This window comes from Panthera onca, chromosome D3, assembly GCF_046562875.1.
Source record: "Panthera onca isolate mPanOnc1 chromosome D3, mPanOnc1 haplotype 2, whole genome shotgun sequence".
Classification (NCBI taxonomy): Eukaryota; Metazoa; Chordata; class Mammalia; order Carnivora; family Felidae; genus Panthera; species Panthera onca.
In genome coordinates this window covers 21,104,411-21,121,611 of record NC_138350.1, presented here as the reverse complement: position 1 = coordinate 21,121,611, position 17,201 = coordinate 21,104,411, and the positions used below count along the sequence as shown (strand labels likewise).

General features: G+C 56.7%; 1 protein-coding gene across 6 annotated transcripts in view; it reads left to right on the top strand.

The window, feature by feature from the left end:
* Positions 1–17,201, top strand: part of OSBP2 (oxysterol binding protein 2) — a 192,265-nt gene that overhangs the window by 157,928 nt on the left and 17,136 nt on the right. For 5 of the 6 annotated variants that reach the window (XM_060612689.3, XM_060612688.3, XM_060612692.3 and 2 more), the window contains 3 exons: positions 1,263–1,519; positions 14,413–14,605; positions 15,231–15,348. In XM_060612689.3, coding sequence (XP_060468672.1) covers positions 1,263–1,519; positions 14,413–14,605; positions 15,231–15,348 — 568 coding nt within the window. Of the gene's footprint in view, positions 1–1,262; positions 1,520–10,547; positions 10,659–14,412; positions 14,606–15,230; positions 15,349–17,201 lie in introns of those variants that run through there. The other variant, XM_060612693.3, reaches the window with a different exon arrangement.

Below are 17,201 nucleotides of genomic sequence, written 5' to 3'. Positions count from 1 at the left end.
TCTTGGGTTACAGATTTCCTTTACAAAAAAAAAAAGTTTTGTGCTGATTATTTCTGAAGAAAGACATTTCAGAAACCGCTGGGAGTTACAGGTTCTGGGTTCTTTATTGTCCTGTGCCGTCTATTAAAGCAGCAGCGGGGGCCAGGCGAGCTGCCCACCTACCCCACCCACTGCAGTGCACCCCCTCGGGGTCCCCATAGCCCCACCTCCCTTTGGACACAGCCAGGGCTGGCAGTGGGCTGGGCTCCAAGGCACCCCGGACTCCCAGGAAGGGCACCTGGGCAGCTTTGTGAGAGGTGAGAGGGGTTGGCACAGAGGAGAGTGGGCACCAGCCTGGCCCACTCACAGAGGCCCCAGCAGCCTGGCATGAAGAAGGTAGCTGTAAAGGCAGACAGACTAGCTGGGTGGCCTGGGGCATGACTTCACCTCTCTGGTCCTCAGCTACCTGTCTGTCCCTGGGGGGTGGTATAGTCCCTCGCCTGACAAGGCCATGGAGATGCTACAACCAGCGTCTGGACAAAAAGACATTTGATAAATGAGAGGGGCCCGGCTACTGCAGGGGAGTTGGGTGGGGCCTGTGGGAAGATGACATGGGGCAGAAACAGGGCAGGGGAGTACGGCCTGGGGGGTCTTCAGGCAGGCTTTGAAGATAGGGTGGCATTGGGCTGGGGCTGGGTAGGGGTGAGACCTCTGAGAAGGTAGGGGAGGTGTGAGGACGTTTCAGGCTGTAAAGACACAGGCCCCAAGCATAAGCACTCAAGTGTCGCAGGGAACAGGGGGCAGCTGGGCATGGCTGGGCATGGGCAGAGAGCAAAGTGAGGCCGGCAGGAAAGTGTGGGTCAGTTTAGGCTGAGCCTGTGATGTAGGGAAAGGAGCCTGCCTTCATCCGGGGTCCCTGGTCTGCAACGAGAGCTGCTCCTCACAACAGCCCCCACCTCTCCACCCAGCACAGTCCACCCTGGCCTGTAAGGTGCAGCTTAGGGGACTGGTGCCCCACATGCAGGCGGGTGCCTGCAGGCCTTCTCCCCCAAAGTGCAGGCCGGGCCTTGTCCATCAAGCTGGTCTCCCCTTGCATCCCCTCCCCCTGACTCAGGAGGGCCTGTGCCTACCCTGGAAGGCTGGCCAGGAGCAGGAGCTGGCACCATCCAGTGCACTCTTTTGAGTGGCTCTATCTGCTCCTTCCTCCTGGGCCCAGGCCATGTAGGCCCCTTGGTGCTGTGCTGGTTGGTTAATAACCATGGCGACTCGTTTTCCTTCCACAGATGACTCTGGGGACGAAGACGACGAGACTGCCTCTCCAGCTGACAAGAGCGAGCTACACAGCACCATCAAGAGCCTCTCCTTGAAGTTGGACGACCTCAGCACGTGCAATGACCTCATCGCCAAGCACGGTGCCGCCCTCCAGCGCTCGCTGAGTGAGCTGGACAGCCTCAAAATCCCATACGAGAGCAGTGAGAAGCTGAAGGTTGTGAACGAACGGGCCACCCTCTTCCGCATCACCTCAAATGCTATGATCAATGTAAGTGCCCACTTGCATCACTGCCTTGGCCCAGGGCTCCCCAGAAGGGAAGCGGCTCCCCGACACCAGCACCACAGTCCCTGAATGGGTGGCCAGGGTGCTTGACAAACCAGGACTCCGTTTCTTGGTGGCTTCAGGTCATTTCCCAAAGCTGGCTCCCTCCTGTGTTCTTTGTGATTGTCTGATGGAAACCAGAGTGGGGGTTGGAATCTCGAGGCTTGCAGGTGATTCGGGCCTAGCTGAGGAAGCCCAGGGCCCGAGTTGAGCAGGTGGCTCTGCCCACACATTAGGGACACAGCTGCCACGTTGACCCACAACAACTGCTACTGCTCTTTCCCCTAATTCACCACTCAGATGTAACAGGATCAGGACCCAGTAACCACAGGGGCATGTACGTGGGTAGAAGATGGGCATTGGGGGTTCCTTTAGCCAGAAGAGCTTAAAGATGAACCTGCCATCATGGGTCATACCAACCTGATAGTAGCCAAATGAGTAGCCACGGTCTGTAAATTAAGAGGCACAGCCTTGGGGGTCATTGCTTTCCATGGGTTTCTAGAAATCACATTGCTGTGACTGGGAGCTGGGAGGGTCTTTTCATAGTGGCAGAGAATATAATGCTTAACTGTGCTTCTGGGACCTTCTCCCTTCTGCCTGGTAAGTTTTTCCCCGAGATGTGTATGCTCTTCTAGGCCTCTCCCATGCAGACACAGGTCTCACTGCAATAGCCTCCTCCCAGGGATGGCCCCCAGGAGGAACACATCAGGACCAGGGTGGCATGTTGGCAAAGGGACCAGAAAGGGGAGATGTGGAGAAATGGAGGCCACCTCAGAGAAGGCGGCCCATGTCCAGAGAAGGTGGTTCAGGCAGACCATCAGGCTGGCCACAGACAATGGACAGTACTGGTGCCCAGCAAGCGCCAGATGGGGGATCCAGCCTCCAAGTCAAGGGGTTCATACCAGAGCAGGGTCAGGAGTTGGGACTAGGCTGTACATCCAGGGCAGGGTGGGAAGGTGGAGGCTGGAGCCCACTGCAGGCCAAGACCCCTGGGCAAAAGAGACCCCGGGGCATCAGAGACTTGCCCCGAGCCTGATTCACTGGGACAATGGGCAGTCCATTTGGGGCGAGTAGACCACATCCACCACCCACACCCACCCTGCCACTGGAGCCACCCCTGGTGCAGGAGGAAGCCTTAGGAATCTGTACCCTGGGGCCTGGGGCTGAGGACGTGCGCCCCTCTTCCCAGGCACAGCATCCACAGTGCTTGGCTCCCTGAGCTCAGCAAGTGCAGACCTTTGTCCACAGCACTCAGGGGTATTTGGTGCTTGCCTGCTGAGAGGCTGCTGGGTCACAGCCGTGAGGCCACCCTGCGGGTTAATCCCATCATTGGTCATACTGTCATCTTCCTGTGTTAACCCTCTCGGCCAGCTGGCCTCCTTACAGCCCCCAGACTCTACGGGTCTGGGTCACCGCACTTCTTCCAGTGACAGGCACAGATATTAAGCATTTAATGACACGATGGTACATTTGTATTTCCCGTCCATCCTAGAAGCCATCCTCACGTGAGGCTTCCCTGGCTCTGCCTCTCCGCCTCCTGAGACTGAAGCTGCTTTGTCTTGAGTAAGCAGTTTTGGCTTTTCCCAGATAATGAACTTCTCAACTGGCGTCTTTAATAGCAATCTTTTATCAGGCATCAGAGACTTGTCTGTATTTAGGAAGCCATAAAAACAGTTTGCCATATAAGTGCATAATGAATTGTTTGATGGGAAGCAAGCCCCTAGGGTTGATTACAGAAGACTGCAGTTCTGGCACCAGGAAAGTCGATCCAAGTGACCAAGAGCCATACTCCTGGCTGGGCTCTGCCCACCTGCTAGCATGAAGCTGATGTGAGGACCTCTCCCATCTACCTCCATTGTGGGGGGTGCACACAAAAGTGTGGTGTTGGCCCCAACAGGCTGTGCTAATAGCCCAGGCTGGTATAGAGGCCCGTGTTTCTACTGGGGACCCTTCCTGATGCTTCCTGCCTCACCTGGCAGGAACCGAGTCAGCTCTGGGAGCGCAGTACACGGTTGTCAGACACCAAATGTCTAAATTCCCTTCCCACATAGAGAGGGATCAGTTGTGTTGCCTTCACTTTTCCCCAAAGTGGCCAGGAATCTGGAGTTGTTCAGCCTTCAGGAGAAAAGTCAGAGGGACAATTAAATCTCTTTCAAATTTGGGAAAGGGTACTGATATCACAAGCATAGCTCCTAACAGGGTGGAGAGAGCACTCCCTGGACAATTCCTAAGACCCCAAGAACTGTGGTTAGTGACACAGCCCATTCCTGTGCCATTGCTCCCAGGCGCAGTGAGACTCACCTCGAGTCAAGCATGGCCCTTTCTGTAAGTGTTTGAGGGAACAGGACACGCAGAGGAAGTTTCTGGATCAGGAAGGTTGAACAGTATCACAGTGTTCCACCTCTTTGTGCCTTTGCCTATGCTGTACCTTCTAGAAATTTCTCCACCCTTTAGATGCCTGGTAGATCCCTTTTCATCCTTCAGAACCCCACATGGATGTTACCATGGCCAGAAGACTTTCCAAGCTTCCTGTCAGGAAAGCCATTCCTCTGGCTTGAACCCCCTGGAACCTAGGGGCACTGCTGTGCCTCACTGAGCCCACTGTGCAGAGTTTCCCGTTATTCTACATCTCCCCCTCACCAGGCTTTGTGCCCCCAGATCTTTTTTTTTTTTTTTTTTTAATGTTTATTTTTGAGAGAGATAGAGACAGAATGTGAGTGGGGGAGGAGCAGAAAGAGAGGGAGACACAGGATCCGTAGCAGGCTGCAAGCTCTGAGCTGTCAGCCCAGAGCCTGACGTGTGGCTCAAACCCACAGATCAGGAGATCATGACCTGAGCCCAAGTCGGACACTTAACCGACTGAGCCACCCAGGCATCCCTGTGCCCCCAGATCTCAAGTCACCTGTGTCCCCAACAGTAGCCCAGTGGGAACACCAAATATGTGATGTTCCAACCAAAGTGGGTGTCATGTCAGAAAAGCAATTCTAAGTAGCAACATCTCATGTTTGCCTGCTGTTCACCATTTACAAAGCCATTCTTGTTTCATTTCCCCACTTGAACAAGGTCAGTCAGAAAGTAGGCCCTGTACCCAGCTCTTGGCAGGCAGAACCATGTGTCACTGCCCCATGCCATCGTTGTCACTCCACCTTGCAGAGAAATGACCCAGCCTGGTCACAGAGAAATAGGAACAGTGCTTTATGAAATTAATTCATAACTAACTGCATTTTTCACAGGAGGGCTATACTTAGCCCCAGCCTCCCTCCCTCTACTTGTGGTTTGGTTGCTAGGACTCAGAGATTGGCCCGCAGCACAGCAGTGAACTCAGGGCAACCCCTTCCACTCTTCTTATCACCTAGTGAAGCCGTGACCACATGGTTCATGCAGTTAGGAAAGTCCTGCCTGTTGGGAATTGAACCCAGAACTGAGCAGCTTCCCACTGAGCCTTCCCAGGGCTTGGACCAGGCAGGGACTCCGCCCTACCCCCAGAGCTCACAGTCCAGAGGACTCACATAGTGACACCCTGTCACATGTGGGTGCATCCTTCTCAAGGAGCTGCAGGGATAGCAGCTCACGTGCCCACTTTTGAAGGCCAAGTGTGTAGAAGGCCTGGCGAAGGGCTGGGGAGGTTCACGGTCGGCCGGAAGGTGAGCTCAAGCCCAGCTGACCACAGCCCACCAAGAGAGTGACCCTTGGGTGCTAATTATACATCCTGGGTGCCAGGGCACATCCTGCAAATGTAGTGGCCACAGAGTGGGGCCTGTACATGTGAGGAAAGTCACTCACAGGCAGGGAAGGGAAGTGTGAATAGTGGCCACATCTGTCTGTGGGGCCACAGCATCTGACGGACTTTTGTGCTGCAGCGTCTTGCCCATCCTCCTGCTGGGCTGGGCACCCTGTCAGAAGCCCCGGACCTTCCCCATCCAGCACAGTGCCCGGAGTCCAGGAGCCTCAGCGAATGACTGAGAGCAAGCAGGTAGTGAGAATGCAGGAGCCGCGGTGGCATGGCGTCTTCCTGGCAGAACTCCCTGGTGGGGGATTTTGTGAGTCTGATCAAAGGCAGCTCAGCAGCCCCCTGCATGGATTACTGTTTGGGTAACTGGATTAGCCTGCCATCAGAGGAGCCTCACAGCACTGTTAAATGACTTTGGTTCTTAGATGGAGGAGTCTTGAACCTCAGTGCACCTGTTGTAACAGCATCCCTCTTGGGAACCAAGATGTGCCTGGTGTACTAGCATTGAGCTGGTCACACGGTTTAAGGTGGAAAATGATTGAATTAATACATATTAGTAGCTCATGCTTTGGGTGTTAGTTTCCATAAAGTGAAAAGAATAAACTCCAGTTTCATTCTCTTTTCCTGTAAATTTATCTTTGCTGTAAAGCAGAGTGTCCTGGCTTGTAGGGCGGGCCTCCAGGAAGGTGGCAGCCTGCCCCAGTTTCTTCCCGGTACTTTGCTCCTCACAGTGGCCACTGAGGTTGGTGTCATCATGGCTTCCTTGTCGTCAGCGTCATTTGTACTATTCAGGTGCCACCCTAAGGCCCAGAACAGTCATTTTGCCCAAGCGTGGCAGGCCTGGCTATTACATGAACACTTGGAGTCACAGCCATTGGCCCCTGGGCAGTCCCCAGTGCTGGCTGTGGGGTCTGTGCGCAAGGGCTGAAGTGCATCACCTGTCTCCAGGCCCAGCATACCTGGGCTTTCCTGGGTGACCTGGGCTTCCCATGGGTCGCCCTTGAGCCCTGCGTTCCAGCCTCATGGCCCCTGCCCCCAGCAGAAGAGACCCTCCAGGGGGCCAGCCTGGAGTGATGCGAGTGCCAGTTTCCCCTCCCCCGGCCTGTGGAAGCAGACTCTATCTGCAGGTCCCAGACGATAGAGCCTGGCTGGGGAAGTGGTGCTTCTGTGACTTGCATGCGGCCCACTTCCCTGCCATTGAGCCCTGGGAACCTTCTCATGCCACCAGCTCACAGCTCCTCTTCTGGGCCGTGGCAGCCACAGTCCAATTAGAAGGCACTGAGGGCTGTGTGGCAGGTGCCGGTGTCAACTTCCTCCAGTGCTGAGCCCCCTCGGTGGGCTGGCAGCCTCTGTTCCCTACTGGCTGCTCCTCCGGGCCCTCGCAGTGCGGAAGCTGCCCCCAAGCAAGGCAGACTGCTCCTGACACAGCCCCCACCCTCGAGTTGTGAGAAGCTCCTCAGAGTTCATGACTCGTGTTGGGGCCCAGGACTTGGCTCCTCCAACCACGTGACCACCCCATGGCCCTTAGGAGCTATGAGTTCAGGTCAGCCTGACTCGCACCCACTGAGCACTTTGCAACAGGGCGATGTGCAGCTGCTGGTGGACACTGAGGCACAAGAGGCCCTCCGTGATCCCTCCGTGATCCAGTCAGGCCCTGGTCTAGGCCCTGGGCACACAGGAAACAAAGCCCAGCCTCATAGAACCTGTATCCCCTTGGGGAGATGTAACCATGCAGGTGATAGGGCATGTCCGAGGCGAAAAGATCTTCAGAATGGGCGGGTGGGGTGGGGTGGGAGGTCCCAGGCACTGACTGGCTGGAGGGGAGGGGAGCGGAGCGGAACCTGGAAGGAGGTGGGGAAAGAGCAAGTTCTGGGTTTTCAGGCAGTCCTGGAGCAATGGGAGGCCGGGGTGAGTGCTGGCCATCATGGAGGGGAGGCCTGGGGAGACAGAGCCACTCACAGGAGACTTTGTGCGCTCATGGAGAACACTGTGCTTTCCACTCTGAATGAGCCCACAGCCAAGGACTATGATCTGACTCACGTTTTAGCAAGAGCCCCCTGCTGCTTGGAGAATGAGCTACAGGCAAGGCAGGGGCAGGTGCTTAGAGCCCCTTTAGCAGGCCCTGTTGTCCCCTGTGGTGGGGTGGTGGCTTAGACTGGAGGGGGCAGCGAGGAGCTAGCGTGGCTAGCCCGGCTGCTTTGTGTGTTGACGGTAGGGCCAGCAGATCAGATGTGAAGGGAGAGATCAGTGCTCTCAGGGAACTGCAAGGTGTGGGCATGGGCCACTAGAGGAATGGGTGGCCCTTGCTGTCTGACCCCCACCTCCACCCTCACAATGCTAGACATGGACTCAGTGGTCAGTCCCATGGATTCAGGTAGGATGCAGGAGGGCCTTTCCCAGAAACAAGTTTTGTGCGGCCAGTGAGTGAGCAGAGCCGGGCAGTGGTGAGCCCCACGGGAGACCAAAGACCAAAAGTGCCCAATGGGGACAGGAAGTGGTACTGACCAACAGAAGATGGTTACCCATCAGGCCTACCTCAAAGGGCCTGACGAGACAGCACACTCTGGGGCTCTCAGTTTACTGAGGAAGGAAGAGGCTCACGAGGGACACCCTTTGCTGCCTGCCGGTGAGCTGGCTGAGCAGGATGACGGTGCGGATCCTGACGGCAGGGACGCAGGAGAGCCTGTGGAGGGAGGCACTCAGCACATTCAGACTGGGAGGGAGTGGGCCTCCAACTCCAGTTGAAGGGAGCTGTAAGAGCAAACTGCAGGGCAGGCAGGGACAGGTGGGGGCAGACGGGGACAGGTGGGCAAGTAGGGCCAGGTGGGAGATGTATGCAGATATAGATGCAGCAACTCAGAGCACTCAGATTTGGGGCACCACAGAAATAAAGTCCCAGATCGGAACTATTTGTGCTGGAAATGCTCTGAGGCTTCTCTCAGCCTTGTTTGGAGACCACAGAGGGGTCCTTGCGCCCACCCAAACAGAGCAGCGGTGAGGGGAGCTGCCTTCCCTTGTCCTTCTGGGGCCCGTGGGTAGGTTCCTGTCCAGCTGACCACTATTCTGCTCCTGACAGCTTGCTCATTTGAGGCCTGGGGAGATGAATAAAAATAGATTCCATAACTGTTTAAAATCGGTTGGCAAACTGACGGCCAGATGGTTCTGGTTCCTGTGTGCAAGGGGTAAACTATTTTGAATGTGGAAAGGACTATTTTAAAGTTTGAATTGAAGTGAAAAGCTGCCTCCCCAATGCCATGAGTGAGCCACATCAAGGAGAAGCCATAACCGTCCCCTCGGTGTCTGGGAAGGGCTCGGCCCTGTGTGAGTCGCGAGGTCTATTCTGAGTGCTGCATGAGGAGCGGGAACAGGCAGGTGGCTGGCCCAGCCCCCGCTGAGAGGCTTGGTTTCCAGGGGCCAGGACAGTGCTGAACACCCAGCATGGCATTTTGGCTGGTCCTGACCCAGGGGGACTCTACCCCCAAGCCCCAGGTTAGCCCAGCACTACTGTCCTGGCTCCAGAGGTCCCCACTCTTGGTCTTGGAGGCCTGAGATGGCTGTGTGTCTCCTGCTATAGTAGCCTCTGAGCCGTGCAGGCCTAGCGTGAACCTCGACATTTCCCCTACCTGCCTTTAGGATGTGTGTACTGAGGACAGCCTACTACTTCTTGGTGGGGGGCCGGGGGTGGAGAGGGGATGTTGTTGACCTCAGTGTGTCCCCAGGTGTGAGCTTCTGGACATGCAGAGTGGCTCAGAGAGACTGTGAGTCTGCACGACTTCCTCCTGTTTGCTACTTTTATGATGACAGGCCAGTTAGAGGCAAGACTACAGTCATGCTGGCCATGTGAGGACCATTATGGTAGATGGTGGGTGGGCAGCCTCAGCCCCAGCAGCATGGGGGGCAGATACCTGGGAGCCCCAAAGCCTGAGGGTGCCTGCAGGCCAGACATGGAAGTCAGACATCTGGCGGGTCCTGGCTGGCTGCAGGTGGAAATGCGGCCCTTTCTCCTGTCCTCCCTGCATCCATGGTTACCAGAATTTGCTGTGCGCTGGTGGCTAGATACAGAGCCAGTCACCAAGCTGGCCCCTGTCAACCCAGGGAACCCACTCAGCCTAGAACTTCTGGGCATTTGTCCCATCTCCCCACCTCCTCCATGAGCCCAAGGGCCACCTGCCCCAGCGTCCAGCAGTCCCCTGGCTCCTTCCTCAAGCCCATATCTAGGATGGCAGTGACTGCACAGGGGCCAGGCTTAAGCAGGGTCTCGGCTCTGCAGACCCTTCTGAGAGCTTGAGGGGCTGCCTGGGGCCACAGGCAGGACAGGCACGGGGCCCAGGCTGGCTGACCCCACGCCTTGCTCACCCGCCCATATTTGGGGAGCAGTGAGATCGTTGTCAGGATTAGGATTAGGGACAACAAAAGCGATTAGAGTTTGTCCTCCTTCCTCCTGGCCACAGCTGGACAAAGGTTTCTAGCTCAGAGACCCGGCGTCCATCCCCCTGGATCCCTGTCAGGAGGACCAGCAGCAGCTCCCCTTGGAGCTCACACGGCTCAGATGGGCAGGCCTCACAGCCCCCTTCAACAAGGCGAGGCTTCTGAGAAGGGAGAGCCCCTCGTGGGAAGGAATGGTCTACCGGCTCCCCAGCCTGTTGCTGAGCAGAGCTAGCCCCAGTTTGGGAGGCTGCCTTTTTGTCCTGGGCTTTTTGGTTCTCACTCTGCTTTGGGGCAGCTCAGCAGGCTCCCCACCCTCCACACAGAGGTAGAACTGCATTGCCTGCAGGACCCCGCACCTCTTCATCTCGGGCACCCTCTCGATAGCCCTGAGGGTAGGAGGAAGGGTCAGGGCTTGGAGACTGGAACCTTGTTTCCACCCAGAGGGCAATTACCCAATGGGCCATGGAATCAGGGACTCTGTAGGAGTCTTGGGGTTCAGCCCTCTATTTTTCCCATGAGGACACCACGGCCCAAGAGGCCAGCCTCCTTGTTCTGTCCATTCCTCGTCTCTTGCATCATTTAAGAGCATGTACAGTGTGGGAAGGGGCTTCGTGGTGGCCTAGGGCACCGCTCTTAAGGCTGGGCCCCAGCTCTCTGAGAGTCGTGTGGCAGAGATGAAATGTGACCATGTTCGGGGTGTGGGTGAGCCAGGCCCCTCCCTGGGCCCTGGAAGCTGCCTCCAGCCGGCCCCCCAGCAGGCCCCAGGCCTAATCCAGCTTAGTGAATGCACAGTGCACAGACCAGCTCAGCATTCCAGGGCAGCTGGGCCAGGCCAGCACCTGCCTCCCTCCATGGCGTGGCTGGGATGGGGCCTGGAGAAGGTGGGCAGCGGCAGAGGAAACCTTGGGAGTTGAGGATGGACACCAGGTAGGCACATCAGGGTGGAAGGGGTGGATGAACTCCCCACAGCCCGTACAGTGACTGGGGCATTTCATTTATTGCAGATGAGCTAGGAGTCTGATGGGCCACATGTGAGTGGGGAAGGATGGGGCTCCGGGGGGTGAGTCTGGAGAGGATTGGAGGCCAGGTCTGTAAGAGGCTGTCAGCTATTGCACAAAATACACCAAACATTCCATTTTCTCTTGGAAGAAAAGATGGTAGCTTCTAAAGCATTTCGAGTGCGTGAACATCAGAACATCAGGGGTGGGAGTTAGGCAGTCTAATTCATCTCTGCACTATGATCATCTCTCCCTCTTTGCTTTTGTAGCCAGAAAGCCCAAAGGCCACATAGAGTCCTCCGACGTGGATTTGTGGGAGGTAGTTACCATGACCTCTGGCTACTGTTTTATACTGTGGTCTGTGGCTCTTTTACCAGGCTTGTTTTAAATGCCATCAGTTACATGATATCAAAGTGCCCATCAGTGTCAAAGCCCAGTGACAGAGAGATGGCGACAGGAACTGTAGAGGGCTACTGGGGAGTGATGGTGGCAGGTATGAAGGAGTGGTGCTGGTGGAGGGCAAGGGTGGAGGTAAGGGGCGTGGTGCCGCTGCCAGGCCAATCTGGGGAAGGGGGACAGGCAACATGCCATGGGGCAGAGCACCCACAGACCGAGAAGAACCCAGAAAACCTTGAGGCACCCATTGTGTGTCTTGCCCATAAAAAGGCCGTGTGTACGGCACAGCCTGGGCCTCTGTACCCTCACCCCAAGACATGCAGGCCTGGCTCTATGGGGGAAGCATGGCTCTGGGGCCCATCCTGCCTGTCCCTTGGGCAGCCCCTTCTCCCTGGGCCTCAGTCTCGGGACAGGAGACCCGGCAAGGGGCTTTCCTGGAGCGGTGTGCCCCATGCCTATGCCCACCCAGGGAAACAAGGGTGCTCCTCCTCCAGCAGCACTGGGCCTCCTTCTGACATGCACGGTGCACCTGGCTCAGCAGGGCCTAGCAAGCTGCCAGGGCCTAGCAAGCTGCCAGGGCCAGTGGCAGAGTCGGCCGGCACCCCTGCAGTGTTAGGACTCCTTACTTGATCAGCAAACAGGTGGCAGGAACTGAGACTAGCTTGACTGGGCACCGTGGCTGAGCTTAGGGCTGTGGGGAGACAAGGAGGATGTGGGACAGGAGTCTCAAGGGAGTAACGGCTCAGGGTGGACTGAACTCTGGGGTGAGGACCTGAGTTCTGGGTCTCGGTCTGCTACCTCCTGCTGTGGGACCTCGGAGCCTCGGTTTCACCATCTTTGGAATGGGGTGGGGGGGGTCCCTACCCACCCATTTCATAGGACTCCAGGGGATACTCCGCCCCCCACCCTCTACCACTACTTCTTATACTCACTGGTGCAGACCCAGCAAAGAGGTGTCTTCTACTTTGGCCTTTGGAATGGGTAGCCATGTGGCCTGAGGCCTGCAGTGGTGAGGGAGGAGCAGGGACCCAGGACAAGGACTGAAGCCTTGTGGGACCCTGGGTGGTGAAAGCTTGGCTCCAAGTCGCAGGCCAGTCAGGCGTGGCCTCATCCCCAAATTGCATGACAGACCATGAATGCAGCTCCACACCAGTGGGGGAACCTCATAGATCCTTAATTTGCAAACTCAAAATAGCCCCGGATCTGCGGCTGCCCTGGGTGCGGCCTCTACTGTCTCCAGAGCCTGTTAAATTTGTAAGGATTTAACTCCCGCCCCACCCTGTGCCAGGTCACCTGCCAGTATAAATCCCTGCCCCTTCTGGAGAAGCTGGTTACAGTGGCTTAGGTATGGCCAGGCGGGAACATTCTGGGGAGGGTGGGGAAGCCCCTGAATCTGAGGCGGACTGAATACACCTCCTCCCCAGAGCCTTGCAGGGCAGCTGCTGGAAACTGAGCCTCAGTTTCCTCATTTGTTAATTGGGGATGATCCCACTCCTCCTACCTCAAGGATTTTCCTGGGCAAAGCTGGACAGGGAACCTGAGAGCACAGGATCTATCCGATATTACTGTTCTGCATCACAGGACACAGGCTCAGAGGGGCAGAGTGGCTTGTGCAGGAACCCAGGCCTTCCCACTCCTGATAACAAGCCTTTTTCATTATACTTTGCTGGTTCCCTTGGGCCCCCATCACATCTTTAGAATGGTGTGTGGGGATGAGGGGGTATGGGGAGGAAGCCTGGCCCAGCCCACTCCACATGGGTGCTGGGAGGGGAGATGAGAGACGGGAAGGCACAAGGGGGTGGGCTTGAGGAGTGAGATGCCTGCTGGGGCCTGCTGGGCGGCCAGCCCTCTGGGTCCCAGGCTGGGACCCTTCCCCACAGGAGCTTGCCCCCTCTGGTGAGGCGCTGTCCCTCCCCATTCTCCTGAGAGGCCCCGACACCCATCCCTAGGAGGGTGTTCCCTCACCCAGCAAATGTGCGGAGCCGCTGCTGAGTTTGGGGGTTCTGCGGGACCAAGAGAAACCAGCACAGTCACTAGAGAAGCTAATTTGCAGACGTGAGATTGGGGGGTGGGAGTAGGAGTGTCTGGGGGAACCTGACTGAGCTGGCACAGGAGCCTTTCCTGGGGGAGACGTGAGAGAGGTCTGAGCAGCAGTTGGGTAGCCGGTAGGCAGGTGCTGATGCCTGTGGTGTCCCCGAGGGAGTGTCTGTGGTGTGCTACTTGGCCAGTCACTGCACAGGACCTCCATGGTTCCTCCCGACTGCCCTCAAGATAGTGCCACGTTGTCCCTGTGTCACAGACGAGGGGCTGTGTACCTCTGTCCCTCCAGAAAAGCGTGACTCTAACCCTCAGGGTCAGACAGCGTGTAATGTGTGTGGAGCCCTGTGGCTGGTGCAACAAGAGTGGGAAGGGAGAGCTGGGGAGTGGTGGCCAGAGACCAGTGATGCAGGTGGGACTGAGGATATATGTCCCTTCCTACTGCATTGAAGGAGTCCAGAAGGGACAAATCCAGAGGCTGCTGGCTCGGACCTCAATGCCCTCCAGGGACAACTGAGCCCAGCGCCCTCCTCTCTGCTGGGATGAGAGGGGCAGAATGCCCAACCCCTGCTTCATAAGAGTGTGGTAGAACCACTATGAATCTTGGAAGCTGAAAAGAATCTGGATGTGAATGTAGGCCACAAGTTTGAAGGGGGAACCTCACTTAAAAGCAGAGTTATGTGGTACAGACTTGAAGGCAACCTTGGGGAAAGGTCCAGTCTCAGCTCCTCTGCCAGACAAGTCTTCACCTCTCTAAACCAGGAAGTACAGCAGAATGTGGCTTTCCTTCCTTCTGTGCCAAAGGTGGGGACTGGCCTGAGCACCACAGGTCTTGGGCTCTAGTGGGGACAGAGGTTGTGACAGACCTCAGGTCCAGCACACAGTGAGGATGTGGCAGCTGAACTTGGGCCCCAACCATATGGAAACCCAGCCTCCCCAGCTGCTGCTGGTGCAGCAGCATCCGCCAGTCACACCCGGCTTTGGTGTTCTCAGATGGCATCCTGACTGTGGGACGCCAGCCAGGGCAGATGCCAGTCCCCCGGCTGGCTCTGAGAAAGCCAGGGTCCCCATGTCCCCATGGCAGCTAAAAGGGGCAGCAAAGGTGTTTCTGAGCACCCCAACTAAGGGAGGGGGAGGGGTGAGAGCACCCCAGGGCCTTCCTCGCTGACCCGCAGCTGGCAGGTGGGGTGTGGGGGTGGACAGGCCCGCTGCCCCAGGCCCTGTGCTCACCGCCACTCCTCCCTCCCAAGGCCTGCAAGGACTTCTTGGAACTAGCAGAGACACACAGCCGGAAATGGCAGCGTGCATTACAGTATGAGCAAGAACAGCGCATCCACCTGGAAGAGACCATTGAGCAGCTAGCCAAGCAGCACAATAGTCTCGAACGGGCCTTCCGCAGTGCCCCCGGCCGGGCCACCAACCCCACCAAGAGCTTCAGCGAAGGTGAGTGGGTGAAGGCCACCCAGCCTGGCTAGGTCCCTTGCTCCGGGGCTGCTCAGCCTCTGTCCATCCAACTGGTGCTTCGCCTACTCCTGTCTCTGCCAGCCGGCTCTGCTTACACAGGCCACTAATACACATAGCCCTTGACATGCCCACATTTGGATGTGCCTATGTGACTTTGTATGTCCCACAGCCACCCTCAAAGGGCAATTATCTCCCTGTGTTTAAGTTCTAGTTCTCATAAGAGTCCAGTGAGCCTAACTGGCCCTCTGTGGCAGGGCTGCCCTGGGGTTGGCCTGGGGGTGACAGGTACCCCAGGAAGGGGGTCCTTCAAAGGGAAGCTTGGCCCTAGACAGACTGAATGGCATGTTGAGAGATCAGGGGAGGCTTCCAGAAGTAGGGAGGCCTCTGAGCCAGAGCACCGAGAGGGAAACTCATTCCAGGAAGGGGAGGGAGGGCAGCCACAGCCAGGTTAATGGGGACCAGGTGACCAGAGTGGGGAGGGGGCAAGGGGAGGGGTCAAGGAGCAGGGTCCAAAGTGAAAGTTACCCTTTGGGCTCTGGGCTTCCTCAGGCAGTTGAGTTTTCAGAGTTGCAGACTGAGGCGGTGGTTTTACATGTGTCTCTAGGAAGCCTCTTAACTCCCAAAGGAGAGGACAGTGAGGAAGATGAAGATACCGAGTACTTCGATGCCATGGAAGACTCTACATCTTTCATCACCGTGATCACCGAGGCCAAGGAGGACAGGTGGGTTCTCCAGGCAGGGCTGGCTATCCCTGGAAGGAGCCTCTCCCAGGGTTAGCCTTCCCTGCCTTGTTCTTCCTACCCTCTGTACTCGGGGCTTTCTTTCGAGCCTTGCTCCAAATTATATTTTGGTTAGATTTGTTCTGTTCTTCCTTTGATCCAAAATGCCCAAATAGAGTTTGAATCAGGGTTTAATTTTAAGTGGAGCCGGAGAACAAGGCAGTGGCTGGATCTAGTTCCAGCCGGAGGAGGTGGGGGTTGAAGCTGTGACCCAAGGGCCGGGGCCTAGAAGGCAGTGGCTGCTCATTCTTGCCTCCGGAGCTACACACAGTCCCAGCCACTCCCTCCAGTACATCAGCATTCCAGAACAGACCAGAGATGCAGGAAGTCCCATTTATTTTCTATTTCCAAGCCTTGGTTTCATTTTTTCATAAAAACCTGCTCATTCAGGATGTTTCTGAATACCCAGTAGAGCACAGTAGTAACTGGGATGCTGTTGTCAGACTCTGGGGTCCTCAGGAAGTGCCCATGGGTCAGATCGTGCTGGTGCCAGACAAGCAGAGATGTGGGTGGGCAGGCCGAGTCAAAGGGCAGCACCCTGGGGCTTGAACGTAGATTTTGCTCTAATTAGGAGTTCCCTCATTAGGATCTTTTATTCTCATTACATTGCTTCAGGCCCTAACAATAGAAGGCTCGTGAGTCTGGCAGCACTGGGGGCCAGAGAGAAGGCCACTGAGCCCCACCGATGTCTGCCCCCAACCCCCATGGCCTGGGGAGGAGCTGCTGCTCCAAGTCCTGGAACGGTGACCTAACTGACCACAGCCTGTGCTGCTCACTGCCACCTTCCCCCATGGGGCACATCAGAATCACGGAGTCTCCTGGGCTCACTCACAGGCTGCCCTCAGGCAGGGTACTCAGCTCCTTGTGGATGAGGAAGTGCAGGCTTTCTAGCAACCTTACTCCCCAAATCTGTTCTGCTGCCTGCCACGTCCCACGCTGCCTTCCATGGATGGACTCCCTGAAGCCCAGTCCAGGGGTCACAGAGGCTGGTAAAAACCCCTGGCTGCTTCTTTTTTTGTATCTGTGGACCAACATGTGTCACCACCTCCCTGTCCTGGTTTCTTCCAGGGGAAGAGCTGTTCGGATCTCTCTAACCCCTTCCGGAGTTTCTGGTCCTATCAACATTGTATTTCCAACTCAGTCACGTTCCATTTTCCAGTAGTATTTTAAAATTTGCTCTCAAAATTAGCTTGGCTTAGCCTTTCTGAATTTCCTTTCACTTTATAACCTAGCATGTCACCCTCTTGGATCCCTCCAGGTCCCCACCCACCCCTCCCATACCTGCAGTCCCCAGGGGCCTCGGCTCAGCCTCCTCCTTCCTGCCCCCATCCTGGCCACCTGCCACACCTCAGCCAACAGCCCCAGGCCCCTCTGCTGCCACTCGACCAACAGGGTGACCCCTATACTCAACACTCTTCATTGGCTCCCGAGGTTCCCGACATGGCCCCGAGGCCCAAACCAGCCCCTTCCCTGGTGGTGCAGCTACTCTGGACATCAGGCAGAGGACTCTGGGCATCAGGCAGGTCCTCTGCCAAGGTGGCCCCTGGTCCCCTTCCCCTTCCCCCAGCGACCAATAAATCCTTCCCATTCCCTGAGGCCCTGACTGCCAAGTGCCTGTCCCCTGTCCCAGTTGGCCCAGGTCACCCCTCCTTGGGGCTCCCTCAGAGCCTGGGCCCCTTGGCCATAGCGCCCCCTGCTGCTCTGGCCAACCATCCCTCCACAAGCACTCAGACACAGGGATGCATCTGATCTACATCCTGCCCTTCTGGAATCCCAGTCTAGTGCAGGAATCAGAC